Source organism: Strix aluco, chromosome 30, assembly GCF_031877795.1.
Source record: "Strix aluco isolate bStrAlu1 chromosome 30, bStrAlu1.hap1, whole genome shotgun sequence".
NCBI lineage: Eukaryota > Metazoa > Chordata > Aves > Strigiformes > Strigidae > Strix > Strix aluco.
In genome coordinates this window covers 378183-397731 of record NC_133960.1, presented here as the reverse complement: position 1 = coordinate 397731, position 19549 = coordinate 378183, and the positions used below count along the sequence as shown (strand labels likewise).

The following is a 19549-nucleotide window of genomic DNA, read 5'->3' as shown; positions in this document are numbered from 1 at the left end:
TCATTAATAAAATACTCTCCTGAATAAATACCTTTACTGTTGTTTATCTCAGGGAGCAGTAAACACCACTCGATATTATTTATGGATGGATTTCGCTGCAGCACCAGCAGCGTGTTTCCAGGGCCCGCGGCCCGGCAGCAGCACGGCGGGAGGAGCTGAAGCAGCGAGATCTTAATTATTTTATCTGTTACCAGAGAAGGCGCCGAAGCCGCTGAAATCCCCCCTCGTTTGCCCCCGCTGCGCCCTCAGCGGGCACCGAGCGCTGCGGAACAGCGACGGTTGAGGCGCCGCTGCCGGCCCGGAGCTGCTACCGGTCACAAATACTTTTTTTTTTTTTTTAAACAGAAAACATCTTTAAAGATGCGTTTTCGTCCTGCCCACGGGTGGCTTTTAAGGCTGACTGAGGCTTTTTACCCGCCCAGCTCAGAATTCTCAGTTGCCCGGGCTCCGAGCGCTTGCAGACCCCCACCACATGCCACATGTAAGTCCAGGGGGCTGAGGCTGGAAAAGGCCGTTAACCAAACTCTGCCAATCCCGCCCCAAACCGCATCCGTCACGGGTCAGATTTTTCAGGCCAATCCTGACATAATTCAAGTATTTAACTTCGGGTTTAGCGACCGGCGCGGCCCCACGCCGCCCCTCGAGCCCCGCGGGCGAGTGTTCCAGCGCCCCTCGAGCCGCCTGGTGCAGCACAAACCCACAACTCAAAACATTATTTTTTTTCCAGAAAAACAACAAAAGCTTTTTTTTTTTTTTTTTTGCTGCCCTTCTCCAGCAAAACTAAGGACTCGCAGCCGTTAGTAACCACTGCCTGAAAGCGGGAGCCTCCCCCAACCTCCGTCCCAACGGCGGCACAACACACAGACTCGTCTTCACGGGTTTATTTCGTTTCCAAACCGGGTCAGGTCGGAGCTGCCGAAGGGGCAACGGGTTGACAGCGGCTGCAGCGGGCGGGACGCGGCGGCAGCAGCCCCGAGCGGCGCGTCGGCATCACTCAAAGCCGCTGCAAGAAGATGTTTCGATAAGGTCCGGGTGAGACACAACCCGGAGGCGACCAACGTCTGCGCTAAAACCGGCGGGTTTGGTGTCACCGGGCGCTGCCGGGGGGCGACGCCCGCTCGGAGGAAGCGCGAAGGCGGCGCCAGGAGGGGCGCGTCCACAGAACCCCCCTCCCGCAGGAACTCGCGCCGGCGCCTCGGGCGCGGCTGGAAAGGGGCGAGCGGAGCCCAGAGCCGCCCCCCGGGGCGGGAAGAATTTGGGGCATGAGGGAGACTCTGATGAAGGACGGGGCGGGGACGTCGCCCTGCGGCGAGGGGGCGAAGCACGAGGAGCCCCGCGGGCGCTACCTGATGAGGTGAGCGATGTCCCAGTTGGCCTCCAGGGTCAGGGGCCCCTCCACCTCCACACCCTTCTCCGTCGCAATCGCCACCTCGTACTGCGGAGAGAGAACGGGGACAGCTCTAGTGGAGCCTGAATTCACGGGCCCTGCGAAAGCTCCGCTCAGTACGTCGCTGATAAGAGCCCTTAAAGCAGTTTGGCTTCACGTGACTCTGCATTCAGTGACGTTTCACTATTCCCCTGGTGGGCAAGCGCAGAGAGCTGATCGCAGGGGGCACAAACACTTCCAAAGCTCAGGGACTGCAGCTTCTGGATGCTACAACCGCGGGGATGGGAGAAGAACCACCAGATCTAAGACAACGCCAGAGACGAGCATCACGCGGACTCAAACCACCCCTCGGAGGCTGCGGAGGACTCTGCTAACAGCAGCTCCTAACACCCCCCCTCTGCCGGCTCCGGAGTTCCTGCAGGGACCCCGAGATCGGGGCCAGACCGGAACGCCGGCCCAAGGCGCGGTGGCACGTACCCTGTTGAACGACCGAGCGTCTCTGTAATACAAAATTTTCATGCAACGCTCAATCAGGTCGCGGGCCTCCTCCTTTGTCAGGCTGGATTTCTTCTCCAAGACTTCTCTCATTAACGGCTGGGGAAAAAAAAATAAAATCCAACAGCTCGACAGCTCAGTGCCCCGGCGCCGAGGCGGCTTCAGCAGCTGAGCAGGAGCGTTGCTCTACCTGAGCCAGGTACGCGCCGTAGCCCGTAGCGAGCGTCGAGGCTTCGTAGGCCACGCCGAGCATGTCCACGTAACCTAGGAAGCTGAAGGGACGGTCTGTGAGCGCGGCGGCCGCCGGGGCAGGGCTGCGGCGCGGAGGGACTCGGCTTCTGAGCGGCTCCACCCAGCCGAGAGGCTCCGAAGGCCGCGCAGGAACCGGCTCCCGTCGCTCGGCCCCGCTCACCTCTCGCCGTTGTAGCAGCCGCCGATGACGACGGTGTTCCAGAGCGGGTTTATCTTGGAGCGCCGGTTGTACATGACTCGTGTCAGCCAGGAGTGGATGGCTTTGGGGCTGTAACTGTGACCGTCTCCCAGCAGCTCCTCGTCGATTCTAATTGAGGGAGGAATTTCAGCCAACTAAGAAAAGCTGGAAACCACCCGGAGGAGAGAGCAGCTGCCGCCGCGGCTGGGGCCCCTCCCGCAGGCGGTTTCAAAGACTTTCCCGGTGAATCAGCCAAAGGCCACAGAGAGTAACCGAAAGCGATTCTCCGCGGCGCTCAGCGGAGTCTGGAAAAGGCGCTTGTACCAAAGGGGTCGTCAAAGCACGAGGGGGGGTTCAGCTCAGCTCCATCCCTGCTCAGCGAATGCACTGAACGACGTTTCAGCCCTCTGGGGAGGGAGGAGGGAGCGGCCCCGCACGGACCCAGCCCGGCCCCGCGGAACTTACACCATCTGGTCGATGATCTGCTTGAGGTACTGGAAGTCGGCGTAGTCGCCGGAGGCGCCCAGCATGGTGGTGTCGTTCACCTTCAGGAGCCGGGAGATGCTGCGGAAGCGGGCGAGGGAGCCGTAGGAGCCCATCATGTCGGCGGCGATGATCACCCCCCCGGAGAACTTGACGCCCAGCACCGAGGTGCCCGTCACCATCGGGCTCCTGCAGACACAAACGTCAGCGCTGCCCCGGACACCCCCCAGCTCCTCAGCCCCAAACCCCCCGCGCTCCCCCAGCGCCGCTCCCTCCCCCCCAGGCCCCCCCTGCTCCCCCCCAGCCCCCTCCCTGCCCCCCCACCCCCTCTGCTCCCCCCCAGCCCCCTCCCTGCCCCCCCACCCCCCCTGCTCCCCCCCAGCCCCCTCCCTGCCCCCCCACCCCCTCTGCTCCCCCCCAGCCCCCTCCCTGCCCCCCCACCCCCTCTGCTCCCCCCCAGTCCCCTCCCTGCTCCTCCTCCACCCCCTCGCTCCCCTCCATCTCCCCTCAGGCCCCTCCGGGCCGTCCCCTCCCGGTGCCGCCCCCCCAGTCCCGCTCCCCTCGGCCCCTCCCGGCTCACAGCGTCCGGGTGAAGGGCAGGAGCCCGGCGGTGGGGCCGGCCCCGCCGGGGATGTACGTCTGCCCCGGGGCCGGGCCCTCGGCCCAGAAAGGCGGCGGCGCCCGCGCTCCCCCGACCTCCATCTTAGTCACGGTGCGGCCCGCGCTGCGCAGGCGCGACGGAAGAGCGGCCGCTGCCGGCCGCCGTAGGGCGGGGCGGGGCGCCGCGGCGTCGCTGTGGGCGTGGCCAGAGCGGGCCGCGAGGGGCGGGGCTGGGCGCCATCTTGTGTGTGGCGGAACCGCCTAGGGACCGGAGGCCTCTCCTGCGCCCCGCTGCAGCCCCGGGGATCCCTCCGCTGTCCCCGAGGGACCGGAGCCCGAAGAGACCCCTCAGGGGGACGGGGAGGGGCCTGGGACCGTCTCCGCCGCACCGTGACCTGCGGAGGCGCGAAGGTGTCGCCTCCCAGGACGCGGCTCCCTCCCCAAGATGGCGGCGCCTGGAGCGTCACGTGATCTCCCTCTCCGTTAGCACGAGGGGGCGTGGTTGGGGCGTGGTAACGCCTGTCTGTCCCCGCCCAGGGGCGTGGCGTGGCGCGGCACGGTCCAATGGGCGGCCAAGGGGGCGGGGCCTGGGCGAAGGTAACAGGTTGCGGTGGGCAGCGGCGGGGAGCGGAGCCGGCGGCGGGCGGTGAGTCCTGAGAGCGGCGCCTGTGGGGGCTGGGGGGTGCTCCGGGGGGGTGCCCTGCCCTACGGCAGCGCCTATGGGGGCTGGGGGTGTAGGGGCTGTTGTCCTTGGCACACATCCTGCCCCATGGCAAAGCCCGCAGGGGCTGGGGCTGCAGGCGTTGCCCTTCCTGTGTGTGTCCTGCCCTAGAGCAGCGCCTATAGGGGCTGGGCCGTGGGGGGAGGGTGTCCTGCCCTAGAGCAGCGCCTATAGGGGCTGGGCCGTGGGGGCTGTCCCTGGGCCGTGCCCTGCCCTATGGCAGAACCTTGGGGCTGGGCCTTTCCTCTGGGGGGGAACCTTGCCCTATAGCAGCTCCTATAGGGCCTGGTTCTGTGGGGCCTTTGTCCTCGGTGTGTGCTCCACCCTATAGCTGTGCCCATAGGGGTTCTCGTCCCCGGGGTGTGACCTGCCCTAGAGCAGCGCCTATAGGGACCCCCCGGCTGCTGCCCCGGTGAGGGACCTGGGTTGTCCCTGTGGCACCGGCTCCGCCCCGTCAGGGACCTGCTGTCGCCTGGAGCCCCTATGGAACAGCCCTTACCTGCCCCCTCCAGGGACTGTCCCCTCCGTCAGGGCTCAGGCCCCACACAGGGACCCTATAGCCCCCCTCTATAGGGGAGGCCGCGGCCGTCGTCGCTTCTCCTCGTTAGCGTGGAGGTTAAACCCCCCCGCGCGGAGCCGCGAGCTGCGGGGGCCCAGCGACCCCCCGGAGGGGGGAGAAGCCGTTTGGAGCCGGCGGCCGCCCGGGAAATCTCCCACCGGCGCGAAGCCGCCCCGCGGCCCCTCCTAAACCTTAACGTGCGGCGCTGCCCCCCCTCGCCGCGCTCCCGGGGGGGACTTTTAGCAGCCTGGTCAAAAAGAAGGAAAAATCTGGGGTTTGGGTGTCGCCGCCGCCGTCCCCCTCATTTGCAGCCTCGAGGTCCCCGACGCGCCGGGTCCCGCCGACCCGTCCCCCTCCTCTGCCCCCCGCTGCCGGCGTTTGTCTGGGGAGGTTGTGCTGGCCCGGGGCCACCGTCCCCCTCCCGCCACCCCGACCAGTCCAGCCAGTTTGGAGCCCCGCTGGGTTTCTGCCACCAGCCGCGGGGACGAGGGGCCCTTTGCCGACGGAGCCCCTCGCCCGCCGCGTCCCGGCTGCGGCACTCGCAGCGCCGCCTTTGAGCGAGGGGACGAAGGTTTTGGGGTACGGGGGGGTGGTGTGGAGCCTGTGAGCCCAACCTGCCCTGGGGATCGTGACAAGGGGGGGGATGGAGATCCCCGTTTTGGGGTGAAACCAGAGTGTCGGAGCCCTGCGGCTCTGGAGACCCGTCGGTTTGTGCGGATCCACGTTATGCCCCTGGGGCTCTTCCTCGCTCTCTGCCGGCGGCCCCCAGGAAATATTTATCCCCACGAGCGTGTGGCTCAAAACAATTCTGGTTTCGAAGGCACGACTCGCTCGGAAACCAGTAAACTGATCCGATCGGCGCCGCGGGAAATGCCTTACAGAGCGGTTGTGCCGCGCTGGCAGAGCTGCCCTCGGCGTGAGGACGGGGAGCGCGTTGGGTCCGACCCCGGGGCGCCGGGTCCCCAGGAGGGACCACGACGGGGCTTTCGGTTTCCAAAACAGGCCCTGGGAGAGGCAGGGACAGGATTTTCCAGTCCCGGGGTTGATGATTAACCCGCGGGCTCTGCCTGCAGCCAGCTGGGATGGGAAGGAATTCGGGCCTTATCAGCTCCCGTGGGAGCCCCAGGGGCTGTCGCCTGCGGGGGGGTGACCCTCATCCCGCCCCCCCCCCCCCCCCCCGCCATCCCTCCTCCACCCCCAGCGCCGTGCGATGATGAGGAGCCCGGCCCTGTTGCGTGACGCAGGTGCCCTGGTTTCGGGTTCCTCCGACCCGGCCGTCAGCACGCGGCTCACGTGTTCGGCCGAGGATTTATCGGGGTTTCGGGCTCCGGAGTTTGCGGGAGAGCAGGAAGAGCCGGTCCCTGGCGGTGTCGGCGCGGGCTGGCCCGGTGACGGGCAGGGCACGGGCACGGCGTGTGCTGCCTGCGCCCGAAATCAGCCCCGGACTTTGGCCCCGACCAAAACCAGGGCAGCGTAGAAACAGGGTTTGGCAAGCGGCGCCGCAGACGGGGCAGAGCTTTGGGGAAACCCTCGGTGGAAACAGCCTGAACCGTGCCGGGAGCCGGAAAACAGGTGACGGGGCAGAAACGCCGGGTTTGTGCGTCTCTGCCGGCCCCTTCCCCGCAGCGTTGGTCTGGACGTGAAGCGCTTGGGGGAAAGGCGACAGTTGTTGCTCCCTGCGCTCGGGGGCTGCAGCAGCCGCACGACCCGACCTGCTCGGTTCGGGCCGCGGCGGCTCGGAGACGGGCTCTGGCTTCAAGGCAAAATGGTGCCGGCTCCGTGCGACTGCCCGCGGTCGGGTTACCTGGCTGACCAGGATCAGCCCCCCCGGCAGCCTTCGCCTCTCCCACCCGGGCGTTTGCGGCGCTGGAAGGGAGCCGGGGCGAGCCGCGGCGGCACGGAGCCCCGCTGGGCGTAGGAGCCTTTTCCAGCACCGCCCGCAAATTGCAAAACAACTTTCTGGGTTAACGTCGCCGGCACAAAGGGCTGATTGTGCGGCCGCTCCGGGCGAGCGGAGCTGGCTGCCCGCCATCCCCGGCAGCGCGATGCCGGAGGTGCGTGACCGCCGGCCGCAGACCTCGCCCGCCGCGTCGCTGCCCGCCCGCTCCTGCTCGCCCGCTCTGGCCTCGGCCGGGCGCGGGACCCCCCGCTCGCGCAGGGTTAAGGGGCGTCGGAGCATGACACGCGCCCCGGGGGCGAGAACCAGCCTGGGTTTAGCCCCGATCCTCCAGCTCCTTCCCTGCGGTTTCCAGTGAAATCCCCTCCTGGGGCTGTTTCCAGCCCGGGGCTGGGTGTTGCTCCCACGCAGGAATGTGATCCGGCTGCAGCCCTTGATCCGCGAGCTGGAGCCCTGCCAGGAGGAGGGCGGCATTCGGGGCAGATCACGGGCTGGGCCTGGCTCACCTGCTTCCTCCCAGCTCCCCAAACGCCCGGCTCGAAGCCGCGTCCCTTGGGAAGAGCGAATCCTCCTCTCCCTGAGCCCGGCGCCATCCCCAACCGCATCCGACCCCCGCGGTTATCGGCCGCCACTTCCCACTCGTGCCGGGCCGGGGCGGGCGGTGGAGCAGCCGCGGCCTTTGCCAGTGGCGGTGACGCTCGGCGAGGCCCTGCCCCGCTGGCGATGCCACGCTGCCCCTCGCACCCATCCAAAGGTCTTCCCGAGGCGGGGGCTGCGCCCAGGACCCGTGCTTCCCGCCCCGGTAGCGGCAGGGGCCGAGCCCTCTCCCCACCCGGGCTCTGCCTCGTCACTGCCCGCACGTTGGACACCGGCAGCTGTGGAAAATTCTGAATTTTGCTGCCAAAGCTGGTTCCTGCCCCTCCTGGAGCCCCCGTCCCCGCGCCCGGAGGGATCCCGCAGCGCCCGGAGGGACGGGACTGATGGGATTTGCCGCAGGGCTCTCGCTGCGGGCGCGGGGCTCCGGGTGGATTTATCGAGGCCGGTGTCTGTGGCTGATCTCGTTAGCTGGACACGCAGCGGTAACGAGCTCACGAGACCGGAGCTCTTCTCCCATCCGCGGGGCTCCTTCGCCTCTGAGATAAACAGCCGCCCCCTCGCCCGCTGCTGCTCTTGCTGCCGGCTCTGGCGACCCGAGGGGCTCGCTGGGGCTCCGGCAGGACGCAGGAGCCGCAGGAGCCGCCGCTGCCGGGTTTGGCCGGGGGACGGGAGCAGACGGCGGCAGCGGGGAGCTGGCAGGGCCGGGGGCAGCCAACGGCTCGTCCTTCCTGGCACTGCCGGGCGCGTCTGCGCGGCACCGCTGCTGCCTCCGGCCCACGCTGCTGCTGCGGGCCCGGCCTGGCCGGTGCTTCCCCCCCCCGCAGAACGCTCCCCCGGCACCGGGGCTCCGGCTTCTTCCCGGGGTGGGCGCGGGGGGAGACGCGGGCTCGGGGCTGTCGGGACGTGGGAGAGCCCGGCAGTGCCCCGCACCCCGCTGCCCCGTCCCTGCCGGCTCCCTGCCCGTGCTGGGGCAGCTCTGGGGCGATGTCCGGACCTGAGCTGAAAGCGTGGGGGGCTGGGGGTGCTCTTCTGATTTTTCTCCCCGCTCAGGATGTGTTTAAGCATCCCCCTGCCTGACTCGGGGTCCCCTCACGTCCCGGGGTCCCCCCAGGCCCCCCTCCCCGGGACGCGGGTGTGTGCTGAGCGCTCGGCACCTCGCACCGCTCCCGGCGTCCGGTTGATTTACAGCAGAGGAAGGAGCCGCTGCTGCTCCCGGTGCTCGGGGCCGGGGGGAACACGGTGCCGCGGGGCTCGGGGGTGGATTTGGGGCTTTTCCATCACTTAAACCCCCCAGGTGCCTCCAGGGGAGCTCACCCCACACCCCACACCCTCTGCTCCGGCCAGCATCGCCCTGGGCACCTCCGGGACCGAGGGGGAGGGTTCCATCATGCTGTTCCCAATATGTCACTGCTCATTTCTGTCCCCTCCCCGCGGGACCCGGGCGGCTGCCCCGGCCGTGGGGACGGTGGGCGCTGGGGGTGATGCTGAGGGACGCCGGAGCTCCGGCTGCAGCGAGGCTGCGGCGCTCCGCAGGCGCCCGGGTGGCAGTAGGAGCAGAGCCCAGCCGGGATCTCCGCGTCCCCTCCGCGTCCCCGGGCTCCTGTCGCAGCAGGAGACGCGGTGAGGGTCCGGCTGGCGATGCAGGGTCGGGGAGGGGGGGAGTGTTGTCCCCAGCGTCCCCCTGGGAGCAGCCGGGCGATGCCGGTGCCGGCACAGCAGAGCCTTGTCCCCGTCCTGCGCTGGGGACGCTGCAGCGCCGGCACCGCGTGTCCCCTGGCACCGTCCTCGTGCCACCGGGGCCTCGCCCAGCGCCGGCTCCGCTCCGAGGATGACTCTGCCCCCTCCCTCCTCCCCCCCAGGGCCGTGGCACTGAGCCCCGGCGATGGAGTGGCCAGCGAGCGCGGCGATGGCGGAGAAGCAGAACCCCGTGGACTACGGCGTCCAGATCCGCTTCATCAACGACCTGCAGGAGCCTCGGAGACCCCCCAAGGCGCGGGGCAAGCCCGGCTCCTACGGGGTGGCCGTGCGGGTGCAGGGCATCGCCGGGCAGCCCTTCGTCGTCCTCAACAGTGGCGAGAAGGGCGGCGACTCCTTCGGGGTGCAGATCAAGAGCGAGGGCTCCTACCCGAACCCCCCCGCTGGCCCCCGGCCCTCGGGCTCCGTCAGCTCCGACTCGGAGCTGCCGGAAAACCCTTACGCGGGGCGGCAGCCCCGGCACGGCTCGTCCTACAGCACCTCGGACGAGGAGGCGAGCGGCACCTCGGCGACCTCCCGGCACGAGCCCAAAGCTGCGCCGGGCGAGCGGCTGCTCGGGGAGGAGCTGCGGAGGACACAGTCCCACGGGGACCTGCTCGGTGCCACCGCGGCCGAGCCCTTTGCCAGCGGGGCTCCGCGGGCCGGCGGCGGCCGGCAGCTCCGCGCTCTGGCCGGCGGCAAAAGCAGCAGCATGTTGGACATCGCAGCGGAGCGGGGCAAAGGCACCGGCCCGAGGGCCATGGCCAAGGACACCTCCTCGGACACTGAGGCCACCGCGGCCACTGGCGGCAGCGACGTGGACACCAAACCCCTCTCGTCGGTGGATTCGCTCATCAGCAAGTTCGACGGGAAGGTGCAGCAGCGAGGCCGGGCGGCCAGGAGGGGCCGGATCCCCGCCGAGGAGCGGAAGCGCTCACAGAGCCTGGACAGCCGCGTCTCCCCCCGCCGCGTGCCGGACGCCGGGGAGCTGAGCGGTGCCCGGCGCCCGCCCGCGGTGCCCCCCGGCAGCCTGAGCCGCCCGAGCGGGGCCGGAGGGGCGGAGGACGGTGGGACGAGGAGCTGGCGGCCCAGCCGGGGCGCAGAGGAGCCGGCGGCCGAGCGGCTGCAGAGCAAAACCCGGGCAGAGCTGCAGGTACCGGGGGGCCGGATCCTGCGGGGGTCCCGCGGGTCACAAGCGCCTGAACCGAGGTGGGTGCTGGGGGGGGACCCGTGTCCGTGCCGCAGCTGAACTTCGCTGCCCCTCGCTGCAGCTCAAATCCACCCCGGACCTGCTGCGGGACCAGCGGGAGGTCGCCCAGCCCGGCAGCAGCGAGCACCCCAAGGAGCTCATCTACAGCATCCTGAAGGAGGGGTGAGCCCCCCCAAACCCCCCCAGTGCCCCCGTCACTCCCTGCCCCTTTCCCGAAGCCCCAGAGCCCATGGTTGGGGTGCTGCGGGGTGGGGGGGGAGCTGGGATGTCCCTGGAACCGGCCCGTGCTCAGGATCGTGGGGGAGCCAGTGGCAAAGCGCTGGGCGTGTTGCTGCCCCCCCCCCCCCCAATCCCCCAACACTTCCCCCCGCTCTGGCGCCCGCAGGAGCAGCGAGAGCGAAATCTCCCTGAAGAGGAAAACTGCCCGGCTGCTCGAGAAGATGCAGGAGCTGGCGGTGAGTCGGGGCCGTCCCGGTGCTGCTCCCTGCCTGGGGGGGAGGTCGGTCCCCCAGCCCCCCCGGGGGGGCTCCCATGGACCAAGCCGTGGCCCTGGGGGGGGGGGGTGCAGCACCCTGAACCCACCAAGTGAGCCCGGGGCGTCTCTCCAGGCGCCCACCAAGGAGGCGGCGTGTTCGCAGCCCCAGCACAGAGCCCTGGCCAGGCAGGTGGAGGAGCTGCAGGAGAAGCTCGACGAGGAGACCCAGGTGAAGCCAAGCAGAGGGTTGGGGGGGCTGGGGGGGACGTGGGGTCGCAGTTCACATCCTGGGGAGGGGAGCGCAATGGGTCCCTGCTCTGAGCCCCCTTCAGCTGGGTTTGGGTGCGCAGGCAAGACCAAATCTTCTCCTGGGGTGTCTCGGGGGTGCTGGGGGTGCAGACGGGGCTGGGGGGGGGATGCTGGGCAGGCAGGATGGGAGCGTCGCTGGGGGGGCCGTGACCCGTGTCCCCCCTCCTGCAGCTGCGGCAGAGGCTGGAGCTGCCCGGGGAGCCCAGGAGCGGCTCGGCTCGGGCGCTGGAAGCCCGGCTGCGGGAGGCCGAGGGGGAGAGCCAGCGGCTGCGGGGGGCCCTGGACAGGAAAACCCAGGAGCTGCAGAGGAGTTTGCAAGAGTGAGAGCTGGGCCCGGGGGCGACTGTCTGTCCCCGCCACGGGGGTGGTGGGAGGGGAGGGGGAGGTTGGAGGTGCAGAGAGGGCTGGGGGGGGCACAGGGAGGGTGGCTGTGTCCCCCCCCCGCGCTGCGAAGGGCCCCGCGCTCCTCCCCAGGCTGAGCGAGGCGAGAGCGGCCAAGGAGCAGGCGGCGGCGCGGGCGGGTGACTGCGAGGAGCGGCTGCGGGCGGCGCACCGGGAGCTCGACCGCCTGCGCCAGGGCCCCGGCGCGGCCCCGGACAGCGAAACCTTGTACAAGGTGCGGTGACGGTCGCGCCGGGGCGTGAGCGTGTCCCCCCACACCGTGTCCCTCCGCTGCCACCGAGCCCGGCTGTTCCCCTTCGCCCAGGAGCTGCTGGAGACCAGGGAGGAGCTGGAGGAGGCCCTGAGCTCCAGACAGCGGCAGGAGGAGCAGCTGCGGCTGCGGGAGCGGGAGCTGACGGCCTTGAAGGGAGCCCTCAAGGAGGAGGTGGCCAGCCACGACAAGGAGCTCGACCGCGTGCGGCAGCAGTACCAGAGCGACATGGACCAGCTGCGCCGCAGCATGGAGGACATCTCGCAGGTCCGGCACGGGGACTTGCTGGGAGTCGGTGTCCTTGAATTCCCCCTCTGAACGGTCCTGAGCTGGGAGTGGGGGTTTGTGTCCTGCCCCCGACTCGCCCCGTGGGAGCATCCGCCGGCTCCGGCTCTCGCTGCCACAGGGTGGAGATGCTGGGGGGTGATGGAGCCGGTTTGCGGAGCTGGGGGCGCTCCCCGGGCCCCTGCCTGGGCTCCCTGGGCTGGTTCGGGGGGCGTGAGCCGGGGCAGGGCCGCGGCGGCGTTGGAGCGTCCCGCGAGGACAACTCTGCAGCTGAGCGCTCAACGCCGCCGTCCAGGATCAGGCCAACCTGGAGTCGGAGAGGCAGAAGATCAACACGGTGGTGAGGAACCTGCAGCGGGAGCTGGAGGAGAGCGCGGAGGAGACGGGGCACTGGCGGGACATGTTCCAGAAGAACAAGGACGAGCTCCGCGCCACCAAGCAGGAGTAAGTGCCAGCGGCGTTCGGGGAGGTCCAGCCGCTCGCGACCGTCCAGCAGTTTTACTCCAAACCCCGTCACGATGGGCCGGGAGCTGGGATGGGGCTGGTTCTCCTCCTCCTCCTCCCCTGTGTGGAGGAAGGCGACAGCCGAGCTGGGTGCTGCTCTCCGGGCACGCTGGGACCTGGGGACGGGGGTGTGGGACACAAGGGCGCGGGGCTGGGCTCGGGTGGCCTCATCCTGCCCCGCTGCAGGCTGCTGCAGGTGAAGCTGGAGCGGGAGGAGTTCGAGGAGGAGCTGCGGGAGCTGCGGGGACGCTTCGCCGCCGCCCGGGAGGAGGTGGAGCAGGCGCGGAGCAGCGCGGCCGACCCCAGCGAGCTGGAGGCGCTCAGGAAGGTGGGTGACGGCGGAAGGAGGCGCAGGCGGTGCTGGGGACCGTGTCCAGCGCCGAGGGTCCCCCCCGAGCCCCCGTCTCCTCCGTCCCAGGAGCTGCGGCAGGCGCAGGAGGCGCAGCGGGAGCTGGCAGCCGGGAAGCAGAGCCGGGAGGAGCTGCTGCGGCAGCGGGAGCGGGAGCTGGCGGCACTGAAGGGCGCGATGGAGGAGGAGGCGACCAGCCGCGATGGGGAGCTGGAGCGGTACCGCAGGGACCTGCAGCAGCTCCAGGAGGAGCGGGACGAGGCCACCAAGGTGAGCGCCAGGGCAAGGGGTTTGCCCCTGCCAGCCACGAGCTGAGGAGTGAGCCCCTCACACCTCCCCGTCAGCCCCAAATCCTGCGGCCATGGGGCAACGCGGCAAACCCACAGCCCCGGATCCACCCGCCGTGGGCTCCTCCCAATGGGTGCAGCACTAATTGCCCCCCCAAGACCCCCCCGGCTCAGCAGCTGGCCCCGGGGCCACCCCGTGCCGTGGCTTCATTGCAGGCAAAAGCATCCTTGGAGAGCGCACGGGAGGCGTCGGAGCAGACGAGGAAGATGGTGGAGTCCAGCCTGCGGGAGCTGCAGGAGCAGAACGACGACCTGAGGAGGAAGATCCTCGGGATGGAGACGCAGCTGAAGGAGTACGAGCGCTTGGGCGAGAACTGGGAGGGCTCCCAGGCGCGGCTGAAGGAGAAGGTCACCAAACTGGAGGTACTGGGGCTGCGGCCGTTCCTGAGCTGCCCTGAGCCCTTCCCCAGCCTCAGGACGGAGTTTGAAGAGCCCCGTCTCTGCAGGCAGAGCGCAGGCAGACGGAGGAGTCGCTGGGCGAAGCCACGGAGCGGGAGCAGGAGCTGCTGATGGCCAAGCGGTCGCTGGAGACTCGCCTGGAGGAGGCGCAGCGGAGCCTGGCCCGGCTGACGCAGGAGCACCAGGAGCTGAGCGTGTCCTACCAGGACGAGCAGCGGCAGAAAGAGCAGCTCAAGCGCGCCAAGAGCGAGCTGGAGGAGCAGAAGCGCCTGCTCGATCGCACCACGGAGAAGCTGAACAAAGAGGTTGGGGAGCCCGGGTGCCTCCAGGGCCTCTTGCTCCAGGGTGGGGGTATCCGACACCCTGGCTGGGTGAGGGGTGGGAGCTGGGGCGCTGGGCACGGGTCTGGGTTCCCTGCGGAGGCGGTTGGGACCGATCCTTCCCCGCTGTCCTGGGAGACTCCGTAAAACCGCGCCGTCCCCCGGGATCAGCTGGTGTCCCCCAGTGTCCCCCACCCTTCCCCAAGCGGCTCCTGCAGGAGCTCAGGCCGGGCTCACCCAGGCGGCTCTGGCAGCGCCCGCACCCCTCGCCCTGACGCTCTGCAGCCCCCGCCGCAGAACCGTCCCCCCCCCCCACCTCGAGTCCCACCCCTGGCCAGGGTGCAGGGGCTGGTCCCCGGCGCCTGAGCCGTCCCCGCTCTGCCGCAGCTGGAGCAGATGGCGACGGAGTCGCACAGCTCGCTGGCCGCGCTGAAGTCGCAGCTGGAGGAGTTCAAGGAGAAATCGCGGAAGGAGATCACGGACTCCCAAAAACAGGCCAAGGATCGGGGCGCCGAGGTGGAGAAGATGCAGTTCAGCGTGGGCCGGCTGCAGGACGAGGTGCGGCGAGGGCCGGCGGGTCGTGGGTCCCCGCACCCTCCTCTCCATCCCCCCTTGGGGAGCTCGGGGCCGCGTCGCCCGTGGGGACACCGTCTCTCCTCGCCGGGCGCCGCAGGTCGGGCGGCTGAAGCAGGCGCTGCAGGAGAGCCAGGCGGAGCGGGAGAGCGTGCAGCTGGACAAGGAGGTGCTGCTGCAGCGCCTGCACAACCTGGAGCAGGAGATGGAGACCAAGAAGCGCTCCCAGGACGATCGCTCCCGGCACGTCAAGGCGCTGGAGGTGGGGAGCGCCGCGCCGCGCCCCAAAAGCGCCGCTGCAGTGCTGCGGGCTGACAGCAAGGGGCAGAGCTGGCCCAGGCACCGCGGGCCGCAGGGACTGACGCAGCCTGGCAGCGCTGGGGGGGCCGCGCTATTGCTAATATTAATATTAATTAATTGCTGGCACAGCTGGCTTTGTTTGGGCGCTGTCCGGCATTGCCCCGCGGCTCGGCGTGCCGCAGGCTGTCGCTCTGGGGCGCGGGGGGAGTGGGGGTCCGCGCAGCGTCGAGCCGCCATGTCTCGTATCCGACATCTCCCCCCTCCCGCGCCGGGTTCTGCTGGGCTGGAGGCGCTGTCGGAGCAAAGACCCTTCTGGTCCCGTCTCCTGGCAGGAAAAGTCCAAGCGCCTGGAGGCGGAGCTGGAGGAGGAGAGGACCACGGCGGAGCTGCTGACCGAGAGGGTCAACCGCAGCAGAGACCAGGTAGGGCAGCGGGGCCGCCCCGAAGCCGGGCGGTGCCCCGGCAGAGCCCCCCCGGGATAACTCGGCTCCTCGGGTACGACCGGTCACCGGTGCCAAAGCCCCGCGCATGAGTCACTAGCGAGCAGCCCCGAGCCCTCCGTCGCTCTAAATACAATCGAGATGACGGCGTCTGAAAAGCTGGTTCGGGTGCGAACGGAAATTATACAAGCTTGGCACCAAAAAAAAAAAAAAAGAAATCCCCTGAAATTATAGGGTGAGGTTTGTGTTTGTGCAGGAAGTTGGGGCTTAAATTACACCAGGCTCCGGGCTCTCCCTCCCTCCTGACCCACCTGCTAATTACCTTCAAAGCTGGAGCCGGTGTTTGAGCTCCGGAGCAGGCGGGAGCTGCCGGCCGAGCCTCCCGGGATCCGGCCGCGCTGGGTTTTACTGGGATCCCGGGATCAGCAGCTGCTCCACTCACGGCCCGTCTCCCTCCTGCTCCACCGGGACCCAGCCCGGGGCTTGGAAAGGGGATTCCCAGCCCTCGGGCTACGGCGAGTTGGTAAAATGGGTGGTTTTCCCATCTGGGAAATGGGCACATCCCAGGGGAGGCTTTTCCCGTCAGTCCTGGACGTGTCTGGAGCGCAGGAGCTGCGGCGCGGGGATGCACGAAACCGCGGCTGGGTTCGGCTTGGGAGTGGCCCTACCGGCTTTTGGGGCTGCTTGAATAAATTCAAGCGATTTTTTATGTAAACTCCAATTTCCTTCGCTTTAAAACAACGCACAAAGCTGCGTCTTTCGCTTTGGCCAACCTGAAAGAGGCCCCTGGGGCAGTTCTGGTTTTGCTCCATCGCTGGATCAAACCCATTCCTGCCCCCGGCCCGGCCGCGCCGCCGTGCCCCGCGGTGCCGCGCAGAGCTGGGAGCGCAGCCGGGTCCCCAGATCCCAGTCCAACCAGTTTAAACCCTCCAGTGGAAAATTGCAGCCCTCGTCTCTGGGCCGCTCGCCAGAACGGCGGTAACTAATTTAGGAAGGAACCAAAATCCTCTCGCCGGGGTTTTTGGTGTCACTGATCCCGGCTGCGTGCCGCCGGACGGCTGTTGGGTGCGCCGAGTCCGCCCGTGCTCTGCGGCACCGGTTGTCGTGGGCAGAAATTGCGGTGACCGTGACCCCGACCTCTTGCCGAGCGCCCGCGGTGGCCAAGGACGCGGCCAAACAAACCGGCGCCGTGTCCTTGTCCCCAGATCGACCAGCTGCGGGCAGAGCTGCTGCAGGAGCGCTCCAGCCGCCAGGACCTGGAGTGTGACAAGGTCTCGCTGGAGCGGCAGGTGAGGCTGCGACGCACCGTGCCGGGGTGGGGGAGGCAGGGCAGAGCCCCTCCCCAGAGCACCCCCGCGAGAGGGACCCTGTTCCCAAGGAGATTTTCCTCTGTAAAACCGTCCCAGCTCCGGGTCCGGCCCGTCCCATCCCCGGCTGGAGCATCCCTGGGGCCGTCTCGCATCTCCCGGGGGGGCCCTTCCCGTGGGATCCCCCCTTTCCTCGCGGCTCCCCGCCAGCCTGCCCGGGCTCACGCCCCAAACCCTTCGTTACCTAACCCTGAGCTGGCTCCGAGCGAGGCGGATCGATGGGAACAAAGAGCTCCCCGAGCTGTTCTTGTTCCCGGCGCGGAATTGCCGCTGCCAAGAACACCACGGGGCTCCCAGTGCTGACGCCGCGGGGCCCGGCCCGGCCGCCATCGTTACCGCGGCCCCGTTGACGAGACTGGGGCGATGCCCCTGTGCGGAACGGGGACACGAGCTGGTTTTGTGGTGCTTTGGGGGATTTTTTTAGCCAATGGGATCGTTTAAGAGCAGAATTTGGGGGGCTGGGGGATGACGGGTGTCATGGAGCTGGCGAGGGCTCTTGCGCCCAGTGGTCCCTGGCGCATGCTGGCCTCGCCTCGTGCCCCGGTTGGTGCCAGCGCGGCTAATTGCCATTATATAACCTGCCTCATTATGTCTCCTCCTTGGGAAAGGGTTTCTGGGCCCTGAGTCACCGCCCGGGTTTACATAAGCCAGGCTCTGAGCCTTCCCCCCTCGGGGCTGGGAGCAGCGCGGGGGGTGACGGGGGCGGCTTTGGGGGTTTTCTCTCCCTGCAGAACAAGGAGCTCAAGAGCCGCCTGGCCAGCTCCGAGGGGCTGCAGCGACCCGGCAGCAACGTCTCGCAGCTGGAGGCGCGGCTGGAGGAGCTGCAGGACAAGCTGCAGGCGGAGGAGAGGTACCGGCCCCGGGGACCCCCCGCTCGGGGGGTGCCTTTGCCCCCGCCGCGTGCCGGCCCCGCTCGCCCACCGCCCCGCGCTCCGCCGCAGGGAGAAGAGCGTCCTGCTGTCCTCCACCCGCAAGCTGGAGAGGAAGGTGAAGGAGCTGACCATCCAGATCGACGACGAGCGGCAGCACGTCAGCGACCAGAAGGACCAGGTGGGTGCTGGGCGGGGCCCTCGGCGCAGCCGAGCAGCTGCAGGGGGACCTCGGGGGGCCGGCCCTGCACCGGCCCTGGGAACCCCTGGGAACGGCCGGTGCCTCCCCGCAGCTGAGCCTGCGGGTGAAGGCCCTGAAGCGTCAAGTGGATGAAGCCGAGGAGGAGATCGAGCGGCTGGAGGGCGCCCGCAAGAAGGCGCAGCGGGAGCTGGAGGAGCAGCACGAGCTCAACGAGCAGCTGCAGAACCGCATCAAGGCGCTGGAGAAGGAGACTTGGTAGGGGACGCCGGGCCTGAGGGGGGTCCCAGCCCTGCCGCTGAGCTCGAGGGGGGGTCCCAGCCCCGTCACTGGGCCCGAAGGGGGTCCCAGCCCCGTCACCGGGCTCGAGGGGAGTCCCAGCTCCGTCACCAAGCTTGACGGGGGTCCCAGCCCCGTCCCCCGCCAGGGCTGACCCCTCTTCTCCCCCCCCAGGCGCAAAGCCGCCCGCTCGGCCGCCGATTCCTCCCTGCAAGACGACGCGCTCAGCTCGGACGAGGAGTTCGACAGCGCCTACGGGCCCTCGTCCATCGCCTCGCTGCTGCACGAGGCCAACCTCCAGACCAGCTCCTGCTGACGCCGGAGCGGAGCCGCGGCCCCAGAGCCGGGCCGGCCCCGGCTGCCGCCGCTCGATGCAAAAACTCTTCTGCAACCAACGGCGTGAAGGACGGCGCCGCTCAAAAGGCGGCGGGACGGGGAAACCCCCCGGGCGCTGTCTCGCCTCTTCGTCTTCATACGGGTCTCGGGGTGCGTCGGCACCGTGGCTTTCTGGCAGGGGGGAGCTGCTCCCTGCGGCCGCTGTCCCCCTGGGTGACCGGGTCCCACGGGGCCACCCTGGCCCTGGGGTCCCAGACCCGGCCCCAGGGGATCAGGCTCCCGTGGGGGCAGCTGGCGCGCGGGGCTGGGGGCGCCCGTGGCTTTGCCCACCCTGGTTTATTTTTATATACAGCCGCCCTTCACCCCCTCTCCGCCCTTTTCCCTCCCCAAATGCTATTTTAAATAAAATTGAGCGTTTTAACGCCTGCGACTCGCCGTCCGTGCGGGGCCAGCGCAGGCTCCGGCACCTCGGGCTCTGTGGCACCAGGCTGCTGCCCGGCTCGGGGAAGGCAGCTCCTTCCCTGCTCCGCTGGATCTGGCCTGGAGATAAATCCTCGTTATCGCTAATTAACAAGGATGGGAGTCTTGCCAACTGCTAATTAGCGCCACTGCGTTGATTGGCAGGTGGTTACCGCAGTTCCCCTCCGTGGCCTCGAGCGGGGCCGAGCTGGCTCCATCCCCGAGCCAGCGTGGGGCTGGGACGGTGCCCGGGGACCCGGCCAGCCCCGTCCCTGCTGCCTCAGTTTCCCCTCCCGCACCCCGGTGACCTTTAACCGGGACAGAGCTGGAGGAGACGGACACGGTGACACCACCAGGGACGCCCCTGGTCCCCTCCCCGCTCCGGGCTGGCCGTGCCTCTGCGTCACCGCCGCCCAGGGCCGTGCCAGCTCGGCGTGCCCGGCACACGGCCCCGCACCCACAGCGTCCCTGCTGCGGCTACACCGGGCCGGCACGACCGGTTCTGCCCTTAACTCCTCCCGGACACGCGTGTCGGAGCCGAGGTCAACCGCCCTCCCCACCCTCTGCCTCAGTTTCCCCAGTGGCTGCTCGGCCCGGGGGGGGGGGCAGCAGGGGCCCCGCTGTGCCTCAGTTTCCCCCGCGGGGGGCTCAGGGGCCGTGGGGTGCCCAGGGAGGTGCTGGCTCCCGCGGCTGAGCGTGACCTGAGTTCACCGGGCCCTGGCTTGGCCACTGGCAGCAGCCCCGAGGGAGCCACATCCTCCAGCCTGCAGAGAATCCCGCTGCCCCGGGCCCCCCCGGGACGGGGTGTCCCCACCCCGGGGCTGGAGTGTGGCCCCAACCGGCAGCGCCGGGGCCAGCGGTGAACCTGAGGCCGGCTGAGCTCATCACACCGGTATGTGGCAATTAGCGCCGGGCAGAGGAGGCAGCCGGCACGCCCCGGCCGCCCGGCGTGGGGCAGGGACACCCCCCTGCTC

At 69.1% G+C, this 19549-nt stretch overlaps 2 protein-coding genes across 4 annotated transcripts; one reads left to right on the top strand and one right to left on the bottom strand.

Annotated features, from left to right (window-relative positions):
• Positions 1 to 866: 866 nt before the first annotated feature.
• On the bottom strand, positions 867 to 3593 carry PSMB4 (proteasome 20S subunit beta 4). The gene is made up of 7 exons (XM_074809211.1): positions 3376 to 3593; positions 2778 to 2984; positions 2295 to 2441; positions 2073 to 2154; positions 1865 to 1981; positions 1347 to 1435; positions 867 to 1003 (listed from the first exon to the last, which is right to left on the bottom strand). Exons 1-7 carry the CDS (start codon positions 3495 to 3497, stop codon positions 991 to 993), a joined length of 777 nt encoding a protein of 258 aa, XP_074665312.1. The 5' UTR covers positions 3498 to 3593; the 3' UTR covers positions 867 to 990.
• Positions 3594 to 3941: 348 nt separating this feature from the next.
• Positions 3942 to 18541, top strand: CGN (cingulin). Of its 3 annotated transcripts, none has more exons than XM_074809207.1 (21): positions 3942 to 4041; positions 9029 to 10056; positions 10175 to 10275; positions 10499 to 10568; positions 10722 to 10817; positions 11069 to 11217; positions 11372 to 11513; positions 11604 to 11816; positions 12130 to 12278; positions 12525 to 12666; positions 12757 to 12957; positions 13191 to 13397; positions 13481 to 13738; positions 14141 to 14311; positions 14427 to 14588; positions 14959 to 15048; positions 16272 to 16355; positions 17165 to 17283; positions 17375 to 17483; positions 17596 to 17759; positions 17955 to 18541. In XM_074809207.1, the coding sequence occupies exons 2-21, from the start codon at positions 9052 to 9054 to the stop codon at positions 18094 to 18096; spliced, it is 3774 nt and encodes a 1257-aa protein (XP_074665308.1). In that variant the 5' UTR covers positions 3942 to 4041; positions 9029 to 9051; the 3' UTR covers positions 18097 to 18541. The 3 variants fall into 3 exon arrangements, with proteins under 3 accessions (XP_074665308.1, XP_074665309.1, XP_074665310.1); XM_074809208.1 differs by lacking the exon at positions 3942 to 4041 and adding an exon at positions 5981 to 6247; XM_074809209.1 differs by lacking the exon at positions 3942 to 4041 and adding an exon at positions 8664 to 8789.
• Positions 18542 to 19549: the final 1008 nt, after the last annotated feature.

What these genes read in the sequence shown, in the direction of transcription:
- PSMB4 (XM_074809211.1), bottom strand. Translation starts at nt 3,497, where the DNA reads ATGGAGGTCGGGGGAGCGCGGGCGCCGCCGCCTTTCTGGGCCGAGGGC. An exon ending in ACGGCGCGTACCTGGCTCAG is followed by an intron (nt 1,982 to 2,072) that starts GTAGAGCAACGC and finishes TTTTTTCCCCAG; the next exon opens with CCGTTAATGAGAGAAGTCTT. An exon ending in ACGCTCGGTCGTTCAACAGG is followed by an intron (nt 1,436 to 1,864) that starts GTACGTGCCACC and finishes CTCTCTCCGCAG; the next exon opens with TACGAGGTGGCGATTGCGAC.
- CGN (XM_074809207.1), top strand. Translation starts at nt 9,052, where the DNA reads ATGGAGTGGCCAGCGAGCGCGGCGATGGCGGAGAAGCAGAACCCCGTG. An exon ending in AGCTCGACGAGGAGACCCAG is followed by an intron (nt 10,818 to 11,068) that starts GTGAAGCCAAGC and finishes CCCCTCCTGCAG; the next exon opens with CTGCGGCAGAGGCTGGAGCT. An exon ending in CTCCGCGCCACCAAGCAGGA is followed by an intron (nt 12,279 to 12,524) that starts GTAAGTGCCAGC and finishes GCCCCGCTGCAG; the next exon opens with GCTGCTGCAGGTGAAGCTGG.